Source organism: Eulemur rufifrons, chromosome 12 (genome assembly GCF_041146395.1).
Source record: "Eulemur rufifrons isolate Redbay chromosome 12, OSU_ERuf_1, whole genome shotgun sequence".
NCBI lineage: Eukaryota > Metazoa > Chordata > Mammalia > Primates > Lemuridae > Eulemur > Eulemur rufifrons.
The window spans coordinates 23,614,357-23,627,087 of NC_090994.1; the positions used below are offsets into that span (position 1 = coordinate 23,614,357).

Sequence of the window (12,731 nt, forward strand, 5' to 3'; positions counted from 1 at the left end):
AAAAAAAAAAGAAAAGAAACGCAAAAAGCCAAACCAAAAAACACCAAAAACGCCAACAAAAATGAACAAAAACAAACTACACAGCACTTCACCACACCGCAAGGCAGAAAGATACACAAATCTGAAGTATATAATTCAGCGACTCAATGTTTTTTTGTTTGTTTGTTTGTTTTATGCCTTAGCACAGCTCCGCCCCTTCACTTCCACTCGGCTGGGTCCGGAGCGGCCACTAGATGTTTTTGTTTTTACGCCTTAGCACAGCTCCGCCCCTTCACGCCCGCCCGGCTGGGTCCCGGGCGGTTTCGCAGTGGATTTCAAGATGACGTCTGCGCGCCCGCACAGCTCCGAGGGTGGTGGGGATCCAACCTCCGCGCTCAAAAAGGCGCGGCAGCCATAGGCTCAGAGGGCAAAGGTGCCCGCCGAGGCTGTCCGCCGCTGGAAAAAAAAAGAAAAAGAAAAGAAAAGGAAAGAAAAAACCCAAAAAAACCAAAAACAAACACAAACACAAACAAACAAAACCCAGAAGAAATTTACCTAGACTAAAATATACAGTTCGGCGAGCCTATTCTTCTTGTTCGTGTTGTTTTTTTTTTTTGCCTTAGCGCAGCTCTGCCCCTTCACCCCCAGCGCGGCCCCGGCATATCCCGCACTCCTGGCGTTGGTTCAGAGACCAGCGGAGGGCGCCGGGCAGAGAGAGCCGCTCGGCACTTTATGGCTCCCGAGCGGTTTCGCCCTGGCTTTCAAGATGGTGCCTGCAGAGCTCCGGGGCTGGAGGAGACCGGCTCCCCGGCAGGCAGAGACCGCCACTGCCCGGGGGCTGGCGAGCAAGGACGCGCACCAGGGGGTCACCGGCTGGAGAACTGCCGAAAAAGGCAGCACGGGCAGAAAGAGCCGCTGGGCACTTTTTGGCTCCCGAGCGGTTTTGCCTTCGCTTTCAAGATGGCGCCTGCCGAGCTCCGGGGCTGGAGGGGGCCGGCTCCCCGGCAGGTGGAGACCGCCACTGCCCAGGGGCTGGCGAGCAAGGACGCGCACCGGGGGGTCACCGGCTGGAGAACCGCCGAAAAAGGCAGCACGGGCAGAAAGAGCCGCTGGGCACTTTTTGGCTCCCGAGCGGTTTTGCCTTTGCTTTCAAGATGGCGCCTGCCGAGCTCCGGGGCTGGAGGGGACCGGCTCCCCGGCAGGCAGAGACCGCCACTGCCCAGGGGCTGGCCAGCAAGGACACGCACCGGGGGTGACCGGCTGGAGAACTGCCGAAAAAGGCAGCACGGGGTACAACGCTATTTGCTGTCCGGGAGTCTTTTGTGTTTTTCTGCCCTGGGGCAGATCCGTCCCTCCTCGCCAAGCGCTCTCAGCTGAGATCCCCCAGGTTCTAAGGTAATTTCTCAAAAAAAGCCTCCTGTCTCCAATGCGCCACGTATCCCTCAGTGATTCTGCGCTGGCCTGGGTCAGGGCTCTGTTCAATTGGGAGCGGAGGGCAAGCCGCTTTCCCGAGAGGCTGCACCCGCCCTGGCTGGGGACGGGTGTATCCGACCTGCGCTCCGCTGGCTAGTGTCTGTCCCGCGTTCCCAATTTTCGTTCACCTCAGACCTCACTCGCTCTGTTTGTCCCACGCTGATTCTCCGTGGATTCACACCGCTGTTCCTGTGTGGGAGCGGTCCTCTAGCGTTGTGGCAGGTCCGGATCGATGCCTTCCTTCCCGGGAGCGCAGATTCAGGCCGTCACCACCACTCCGCCATCTTTCCCCCTCTCCTGTTTTGGTCCTTGACACAGAGTGATTTTGATTGTATCCTTGACATTTAGTGAAGCAGACTCTTGACCTTATTTAATATTCCATTTTAGAAAACATTCACCTTAATTTTGGTTTTAATGTAGTCTACTGTCCCAATGACAATTTAGCTTTCTTAGGAATTGCAATATTATTGTATTGTGCATCTTTTACTTTTTTGGGGGGGGGGATTTATTGAAGCTGCTGTTGTATCTTATGTCATTCAGCTGCAGGTGTAGATGGTACTTCCCTGGTCCAGGTGGTGTTGCTACATGGGAGTGGTTGATGAAAGACCCATAGAATGGAGGCCATTTCCCTTGACTGTTCTCTGGTTACTAGATGTCAGTGTACTTCATTCTACCTCTATTCATCTGGGTGGATAAAGCTCTTATCTGGCTAGCTGCTGCTTGGAGTGAGGGGTATTGGGAAACATCTCATGAGGATCATTTTATCTCATGGGTGCACAGCCAAAACTTATTGAGTCTGGTCTTCTCTCTACTGCTAGGGGAGGATAGTGATCTGGTTTCCCTTCTACTTCTTTGTGAAAGACTTGTAGATACATATTCTGCTGGCACCAATGGAAGTTTCGGTGGCTGCTACTGTAGCTTGACATATAGCAGAGTATGGATCTCCCTGCTTGGAATTAGCTAGCCCTGATGGTGTGGGCTATCAGGCACTATGCTATCACTGTGTGTACCACATGAGATGAGTTGGCCACCCTGAGTTCTGCTGACTGCCACTAAGAGATTTGTCATGCCAATGTCAATGATTGGGGATAGGGGTTATGTGTAGTTTTGAAAAAAAAAGTGAATGGTTTGTGATGGACATGTCTGTTTGGGAGATAACAACATATAGACACATCCATAGGGAAGAATGTGATGACACTAAAGTTTTCATAGTATAGTATAAGAAAAAAATCAACACTAACCCTAGAGATTACTAGACTTTAGAGAGAAGAAAAAGGAGAATTCACTGAAAAACATTAGGGGAGAACCTGGAAAAGAATAACACTGTGGATGTGGATGGGAAGGATGGTTTGAACTAAGGATGGTCACTTTTCTCTATAGAGATATACTAAAGTGATAACAAGACGAAGAAATGTTAATTAAAATACTTCTGTGTAACCCAGAACATGGGACTGAAATATTCATTGTCGAAGTCAAATGTATTGTATTAATTACATCAAGTTAGCAGTTATAAACTATATTCTCAGGAAATGTGGCTAAAAAGGAAAAGACACAAATAATAAAGTTGTTTGTCAAAAATTTTGAATTGTAGCAATAATTATTTCAGGGAGGATCATGGTCATAATTATTCATAGGTAGAAAAGGATTTAAAGGAAGAGATTACAGATAGATAACAAAGAAATTGAATACCTAAAGAATGTTATTATAATTGCTAAATGTGACTGATAATATCAAGAAAGTAAAGATAAAAGCTAAGATTTCATTTCCAAATTATTTATGAATGTATCTTCCTATGCTCTTATTCAGGGCCATTGCTTTTATCAAGGATATGCTGAAGAGATTCCAAAATCAGTTGCTACACTAAGCACTTGTTCTGGACTCAGGTAATGGCATATTCCACAAATGTACATTGAGATCTTGTGTGAGCCCATAATTTTCAAAAATGTCTTAAAGGATAGAATGAATAAAAAGAAATATAGACTATCTTGTGTTTCTTCTTATATGCTTTTTTTTTTTTTTACCTGTTCCTCTTTCTCTTATCTTTTTTCCTGTTCTTTTTGTCTCTGTCCCACTGATGCAGTCATAAAAATGCATGCAGAAAAGCTTCCACTTGCACGAAGAGTATTCAGGTTTCTTAGCCACACTGTAACCACAACTATGCTTAATTGCTATGACAGACAAAAGATGAGCATAAAATTGTGTTTGAAAGTTAATCCAAGTAAGATGGGTGATTCTCAGATATTTGAGTGCAGTGACTATTGTCAAATTTTATAAAATGTTATTTAGTACTTTTTTACATTTCTCGGTGGGGAATCTACACTAATTACATTTTTATTTATTTTATGTTTGAATATTTAGGGGAATGCTGCAGTTAAAGAATATCAGTTATGGTATTGAACCATTGGACTCTTCACCTACATATACACATATACTTTACCAAATAAGGACTAATACAGTTGATGATTCCTCCTCTCAAGAAAAGTACTCTGTCACCCAATATTTAGATGAACCGTACAGGATTCTTGTCAACTCAGAAGTGAGTATTCCTGTTTATGAGCTCTTCATTTATCTTACTTTTGATAAACTTATTCACATTGAAATTTTGAAATTTGACAAATTTGGAAAAAATTTAACCTGATATTCATTATATTAAAAATTTCAGTTGTAGGATACTTGTTTTAAATATATATTTGTTTATCCAGATAACATTTAGAAAATGTAATAGTTATAGACAGACATGATTTTAACAACATCAAAATTCTCCTGTTTCTCTAGTTGTAAGGATTTTTATACGCACACATATATTTATATAGTTTTATACCAAATTTTCATCCTACTTGTAAAATTATTTCCAAATTTGTTCAAGTTACTGCATAAGCATTTTCTTTGCCAATACCTTTTTTTTTGTTAAAAAAGGGGATTATTTTGGTAGAAAATTTAAAAGTAAAAAAAGAGGCAAGATAATATGTTAGAGGGGAGACAAGATAACTGACAAGATAATAAGAGACTGCTTGCCAGACAGTCCCAGATGGAAGTTAGGAATTCTGATACAGGGTAGAGGAAAAGAGATGCAGAGCAGGTGTAGATTATAGAGAGAGGTACCTGAGCCTTCCAGGTATCTCATAGAGGAAAATTGCGAAGCAGAGAAGTGAGAAGATAAAGGAAAAAGATATCACTGAAGATCAAACCCAGAGAGTCTCTGAGCCCAGTGTAAGGGTAAGGGACGGGATTTCTCTCACCCTTTCACAAGCATTCCATGGCCAGTGGGCTACTAAGTTTCTTGGAGATTATTCCACTCCCATGAACCTGGGCACAAAGGCAACACGGTATAGTGGGGAGAATTTGAGTGATCCCAGAGCTTGGACACTCTTGTTTGGAGCTCCCCACCAAGGAGAGTGTCATGAGAAGCCAGAGAGCCTACTTTCTCCCATGCAGATGCTTCCCTCCCCTCCCCTCCTCCACCGACGGCAAATGGAAAGTGGTTTGCACCAAGAATTTGGCAAGCAGCTGCCCCCCAACCCCCAAGCCGGTGCGTGCTACAAGCTGAGGCTTCCAAGTCCCATGGAACATGGGACTCATGCCTTTGCAGTTAGGGTCCTGCAGTAGATCTGGGGTGCCTGATTCGGGAAGACACTGCCTAATGGCATTTCACAGTTGCACACTGTGGGTCAGAGACAACCAGGCTGGACCTTGTGCCCCATGAACTCAAGTTCATTGCTGGAGACACAGGGGAGGTCTGAAAGTTGGACTTGGGTGATAAGAAAGCCCACGTGGACAGATCTGACAGTAGAATTCTGTGGGACTCCAAAACACGGTGAGCTAGGAGACCACCCATCCCCCCCCACAAGAAAACCACTTTGTTTGTTTAGGGTAGATTCTACACTGAGGAAAAACATAGCCCAGGGTGCCACAACAACCAGGTGTGGTTTAATTAGGCACTTTGGCTGACCAGAAGCAGTGGCCCCTCTCCCACCCATTCTGGCTGGGAGAGCAGTTTATGCTGAGAATTTGGCAAGCAGCTCCCTCTCTGCAGCAGGCGTGTACTCCAGGCTGAGGCCCCTGCAGAGATTGGGGCCCACACCTCCTCCTCTGTGGACTTGTAGTGAACCCAGGGTGCACAATTTGGGAGCTCCCTACCCACTGCTGTTTCACAGAGGCACATACTGGTGGGTTAAACATGCAGGCTGGGGGAGGATCTGAGAGCTGGGTAGCTAGATTGTGAATCTCAGATGCACCCATCTTCACAGGAAGACTTTCTGGCTGAGTCTTCCATGTCAGTGCCTCCCTGGTGGCTGTCCTGAGAAGCAGGGAGAAGACCTTTGAACACTGCTGAAACAGTTACCTGCCAGCTATTGTGGAGCCTGAGGGCAAGCTCACCCAACGCAGCCCCTCCCAGACTCACTCCCATATCCACCTCCACTGAGGTAGAGAATATGGACTCATGTGGAAGTTCCAGGGCCCTACCCACCACCTGGGGCATTTGAGTGCTCCTCCTGAGGGACTAGAGCCAATCACAAAAATAACACTGCATCCTCTTCCTTCCAGCAAATGCCATCCACTGACAGGGAGATCAATCTGCATGGCCCTTCACAACATTTACTGATTTATTCATACAGGGTGAGTTCATTTCTCACCCACAAGCACCACCTACTGTCTCAAAGATTAAACTGGGCATGCCATTACAATTCACACTGCAAAGAAGACTCCAAGGATGGGGAAAGAGAAAGGATTCCAAAGGCCTCAATCCTCTCTCATCAAAGAGAGACAGGGAATCTGCCCACAGAGATAGTTCACCAGTGCTACAGCCTAAAAACAATAAGCAACTGAGAAAACCATCACACTAAGGGTATGCATAGCCAAGACATCTACTTAGAACCTAGATTGCCATTAAAGCACTCAAAAACAAAGCCAAAGGTTCTAACCCAACATACGCTATAAACACCCGTGTACAACTGAGGGGGCAAAGAGCCCTCATTTAAACAAAAGAAAATCCAATGTTAAGAAGCAACATCTGCTCCTGATGAGAAGAGAACTCTGAAAGTGTGAAAAATCAAATCAAAAGGTAACCTTCCAAATGGAACACCAAAACTCTACCAATAGAAAGTAACCAAAGTCACAACTTTGAAATGACAGATAAAAGATTCAAATATGTATTACAAGGAAACTCAAGAAAATCCAAGAGAAATGGAAAACCAAGTAAAAGAAACCAGAAAAACAATTCAGGAAATGAATGATTCATTCACTAAAGAGATTGATGTATTAAAGGAAAAGCAAATAGAACTTCTGAAAATGAAAAGTTCACAAAAGTAAACACAAAACACAATGAAGAGTTTTAAGAATAGAGTAAACCACTCAGAAGAAAGAATCTCAGAGCTTGAGGACAACTCTTTTGACTTAAATCGGTCAAAAATAATGAACAGAGAATTAAAAGGAATGAAGAAAGCCTACAGCAAATATGGGATTATGTAAAATGGCCAAATATAAGAATCATTGGCATCCCTGAGGGAGAAGGGAAAAAAAAAACAAACCCAAGAGCTAAAAAACCTATTCGAGGGAATAACTGAGAAAAACTTCCCTGATCTTGCTAGAGATTTAGACGTCCAGCTATAAGAAGCTCAATGAAAATTTGGGAGATTCATTGCAAGGAGGCAATCACCAAGACACATAGTCATTAGACTGGCCAAATTCAATCTAAAAGAGGAACTCCTACAAACCGCGAGGTAAAAACATCAGATAACTTACAAAAGAAAACCCAGCAGGCCACATGCAGACTTCTCAAGAGAGACCTTATAAGCCAGAAAGGTTTGGGCCCCCATCTTCAGTCTTCTGAAAAACAGCCATCAGCCTAGAATTTTGTATCCTGCAAAACTAAGTTTCATAAATGAAGTAGAAATAAAGACTTTTCCAGACAAGCAAACACTGAGGGAATTTATTAAATCCAAACCTACCCTGCAGGAAATACTCAGAACTTCGTTACACATGGATCAGCACAATAGTAACTGTCCATTTTAAAACCACCCAAAACTTAAAGCCAAGAGCTCAGATAAAGCAAAGGTACAAGAGGTAAGAAAAGTCAACATGGAACTATCCTACAGGATGAACAGAACAGCATCCCAGATATCAGTTCTATAAATCAACGTTAAATGGTTTGAATTCCCCACTCAAGAAATGTAGGCTGGCTAAATGGATTTTAAAAAATACAGACCAAGTATCTGCTGTCTCCAGGTGACACATCTAACTAACTAGGACACTTACAGACTAAAGGCCAAGAGATGAAAAAAAAAAAAAATCCATGAAAAACGAAACCAAAAGAAAGCAGGTGTAGACATTCTCATATCAGATAAAATTGACTTTAAGTCAACCATAGTAAAGAAAGACAAAGATGGTCATTATATGATGGTAAAGGGAGCAATTCAACAAGAAGACATAATCTTAAATATTTATACACCTACCACAGGAGCACCCAGATTCATAAAGCAAAGCTTACAGATCTAAGTAGAGAGATAAACAGCAACATTGTAATTGCCAGGGACCTCAACACCCCACTGATAGAACTGGACTAATCATCTAAGCAGAAAATAAAAAAGAAATATTGAGCTTACATGGGACTATAGAGCAATTGGGCCTAAGAGACATTTACAGAATGTTTTACCAAGAAACCACTGAATATGCATTCTATTCTTTAGTACATGGAACATTCTCTAAGACTGATCATATTTTAGGGTACAAAATATGGCTCAGCAAATTTAAAAAATTGAAATTATGCCATGTATCTTCTCAGACCACAGTGGAATAAAACTAGAAATTGACTCCAAGAGAAACAGTTGATTCTGCACAAAGTCATGGAAATTAAACCACATGCTTCTTAATGATTATTTGACCAACTATGAAATTAAGATGGAAATTAAGATTCCTCAAACTGAATGGCAAAGAGAACACAAGTTATCAAAATCTGTGGGATACAGGAAAAGTAGTCCTAAGGGGAAAATTCATAGCCTTAAATGTCTACAACAAAGAAAACTAAAGGATTACAAATTCATAGTCTAATGACATATCTCAAGGAACAAGAAAAGGAAGAGCAAACCGAGTCCAAAGCCAGCCAAACAAATGATATAACTGGGGTCAGAGTTGAACTAAATGAAATTGAAAATAAGAAAATTATACAGAAGGTCAACAAAACAAACACTTGGTTCTTTGAAAAGAGAAAAAATTGATAGACCTCTGGCTAGATTAATCAGGAATAGAAGAGAAAGGACTCAAAAAAGCTCATATATAAATGAAAAGGAGATATTAGTATTATAACTGATATCAGAGAAATACAACATATCATTTGTGAATGCTATGAAATTTTCTATCCACATAAATAAAAAATATGGAAGAAATGGACAAATTTCTGGAAACACACAACTCCAAAGGCTCAATCAGTAAGAAAAAGAGCTCCTTAATTTCTTGCTGATTTTCCTGAGTTCTATATAGATTCTAGTTATGAGTGCTTTATCAGATGTGTAGCATGCAAATATTTTCTCCCATTCTGTATGTTGTCTGTTTGCTCTCATGATAGTTTCCTTGGCTGTGCAGAAGCTTTTTAATTTGATTAGGCCCCATTTATTTAATTTTGTTGTTGCTGTGATTGCCTTTGTAGTCTTCTTCATAAATTCTTTCCCTAGGCCAATGTGATAAAAACTCTCAAAAACCTTGGCTTAGAAGGAGCATTTCTCAAAATTATAAAAGCCATATATGAAAAATTCACAGCCAGCATCACATTGATGGGAAAAAGTTGAAAAAAATCCCACTAAAAACTGGAAGAAAGAGTTTTTCCAACATTTCCTTCTATAATTCTTATAGTTTCATGCCTTCCACTGCTGGTGGGACAGCAAACTAGTACAACCTCTATGGAAAGTAATATGGATATACCTCAAAGAACCAAAAATACAACTACCATTTGATCCGGCAATTCCACTACTGGGTATTTGCCCAAAGGAAAAAAAATAATGTTCTGTAAAAAAGACATCTGCACTCAAATGTATATAGTGCATAATTCACAACTGTAAAGATGTTGAAACAACCCAAGTGCCCATCAATACATGAGTGGATTAATAAAATGTGGTATATGTATACCATGAAGTACTGCTCAGCCATAAAAAATAAATGATGAACTAATACCTCTTACATTATTCTGAATGGACCTGGAGACCATTCTTCTAAGTGAGGTATCACAAGAATGGAAAAACAAACACCATATGTACTCATCCTTAAATTGAAACAAATCGATCAACACTTATGTGCACATATGGAAATTACATTCATCGGAAATCAAACAGGTGGGGGAAGAGGAGGGGATGAGTAAATTCACATATAACATGTACAATGCACACTATCTGGGGGATAGGCACACTTATAACTTTAACTCAAATGGTTCAAAAGCAATTTACATGACCAAAATGTTTGTACCCTGTAATATTCTGAAATTTAAAGCAAAAATAATGGTCAGTAAATACTAGTGTTAAACTAAATTTTTCCTGAGGCTGTCTATGTATCTTAAGTTCCTATGTAGGGTCCTGCAGCCTCACATAGTTCATAAACAAACTGAACATTCAGTTTAGGAATACATATATTTTTTGTAACAGTTGGCCAAGTCTCAGCCTATCACAGCAGCTGAGCTTCAGCCAATCACAGGCTGCCATGTTATCAAGCTCTGTCTAAAGAAGGCAAACACTGCATTGTAACTAATCAAGCTGTTTCTATATCTCACTTCCCTTTTCTGTCCATAAATGCTGCCTACATACCTTGCAGAGTGGAACTCTCTGAACTTCTTGTGGTTCTGAGGGCTGCTGGTTTTGTAAACGCAAATCATTCTTTGCTCAATTAAACTCTGTTAAATAAAAAAAAAACAGGTAATATTAGATCATGTGGTCTGTGCCCTCATAAATGAATGAATTCCATTAACAGAAGAGTGGGTAGTTATCACAGCAGTGGGGTCCTGGTAAAAGAGTGAATTTAGCCCAGTTTCCTTTCTCTTGTGTTCACTTCTGCCTTCTGCATGGGGTGAACCATGCCAGATGCTGATGCTGTGCTCTTGGACTTCCTAGTTTCCAGAACCATAAACCAACTAAACTTCTATTCTTTATAAATTATTAAACCTTTGATAATTCTGTTATACCAGCAGAAAATGGACTAAGACAGTGTTCCAGCCTCAGGAATATGGATCAGTACACATTTCAACTCCAATATGTCTGTTGCTACAGACAAAATTAGACATGCTCATCTATGCTTATTTCAAGACTTCCCCCTATCTTATATCTTTGGAACAATCTCCTCCTGTGATTTCTTTTTTTATTGCTGCTTCAATCTAATTGCTTGTTATTGGTCTGTTCAGGAGTTCTATTTTTTTTTATTTCAGCATATTACAGGGGTACAAATGTTTAGGTTACATATATTGCCTTTGCCCCTTCCAAATCAGAGTTTCAAGCATGTCCATCCCCCCAACGGTGTGTACTGCACCCATCAGGCGTGAATATACCCATCCCCTCCTTTCCCCTCTCACTTGCCTGACACCAAACGAATGTTACTACTATATGTACACTTAAGTGTTGGTCAGTTAAATCAGTTAATACCAATTTGATGGTGAGTACATATGATGTTTGTTTTTCCATCCTTGTGATACTTCACTTCAAAGAATAGGCTCCAGTTCTATCCAGGATAATACAAGAGGTGCTAGATCACCATTGTTTTTGTGGTTGAGTAGAACTCCATGGTAGACATATGCCACATTTTATTAATTCTCTCATGGATTGATGGGCACTTGGATTGTTTCCACATCTTGGCAGATGTATATAAACGTTCTAGTGCAGATGCCTTTTTTACAGAATGTCTTTTTTTTTTTTTTTTTTTTTTTGGGTAGATCCAGTAATGGGATTGCTGGATCAAGTGGTAGTTCCACTTGTAGCTCTTTGAGGCATCTCCATATTACTTTCCATAGAGGTTATACTATTTTGCAGTCCCACCAGCAGTGTATGAGTGTTCCTGTCTCTCTGCATCCACACCAACATTTATTGTTTTGGGACTTTTTGATAAAGGCCATTCTCACTGGAGATAAGTGAAATCTTATTGTGGTTTTTGATTTGCCTTTCCCTGATGGTTAGAGATGTTGAGCATTTTTTCATATGTCTACTGGCCATTTGTCTTCTTTTGAAAAGTTTCTGTTCATGTCCTTTGCCCACTTTTTAAGGGGGTTGTTTGATTTTTCCTTGCTGATTTTCCCAAATTCTATATAGATTATAGTTATCAGCCCTTTATCAGATGTGTAGCATGCAAATATTTTCTGCTATTTTGTAGGTTGTCTGTTTGCTCTCATGATAGTTTTCTTGGGCTGTGTAGAAGCTTAGAAATCCTCCCCATTCATTGTCTGAAGCCAACATCACCCTGATACGAAAACCCAGGAAAGACTCAACAAAAAAAGAAAACTACAGACCAATATCCCTTATAAATATAGATGCAGAAATTCTCAATGAAATCCTAGCAAACCAAATTTAAGTGCTTATAAAAAAAAAATCCAACATGACCACATAGGCTTCATCCCAGGGATGCAAGGATGGTTCAGTATATGCAAATCTATAAATGTAATTCACCACATAAATAAAAGTAAAAACAAAGACCATATAATCCTCTCAGTAGATTCAGAAAAAGCATTTGACAAATTTCAGCACCCTTTTATGGTAAGAACACTTACAAAATAGGCATAGAAGCAGACAAGGTTGCCCTCTATCACGACTTCTGTTCAACATAGTGCTGGAAGTCCTAGCCAGAGCAATCAGACAAGAGAAGGAAATCAAGGGCATTCAGATGGGGGAAGAAGAGGTCAAACTATCTCTCTTTGTTGATTATATGGTCTTAGATACAGAAGACCCCAAAGATTCTGACATGAGACTACTGGAATTGATAAACAAATTCAGCAAATCTCAGGTTACAAAATTAATGTATACAAATCAGTAGCATTCCTGTATGCCAACAACAGTCAAATTGAAAACCAAAGCAAAGTCTCAATATCCTTCACACTAGCAATGAAGAAAATAAAATACCTAGGAATCTATTTAACTAAAGAGATGAAAGACCCCTACAGGGAGAATTACAAAACACTGAGGAAGGAAATAGCAGAAGACGTAAAGAGGTGGAAAACCATACCATGCTCATGTATTGGCAGAATCAACATTGTTAAAATGTCTATACTACTGAAAGTGATTCAACACAATCCCTATTAAATCCCTATGAAAATACCAACA

The 12,731-nt window shown here is 40.8% G+C and overlaps 1 protein-coding gene across 1 annotated transcript in view; it reads left to right on the forward strand.

The window, feature by feature from the left end:
* LOC138393673 (A disintegrin and metallopeptidase domain 3-like) overlaps positions 1–12,731 on the forward strand; it is a 122,275-nt gene that overhangs the window by 35,872 nt on the left and 73,672 nt on the right. The window contains exons 4-5 of the mRNA XM_069485052.1: positions 3,259–3,335; positions 3,811–3,988. Coding sequence (XP_069341153.1) covers positions 3,259–3,335; positions 3,811–3,988 — 255 coding nt within the window. The remainder of the gene's footprint in view (positions 1–3,258; positions 3,336–3,810; positions 3,989–12,731) is intronic.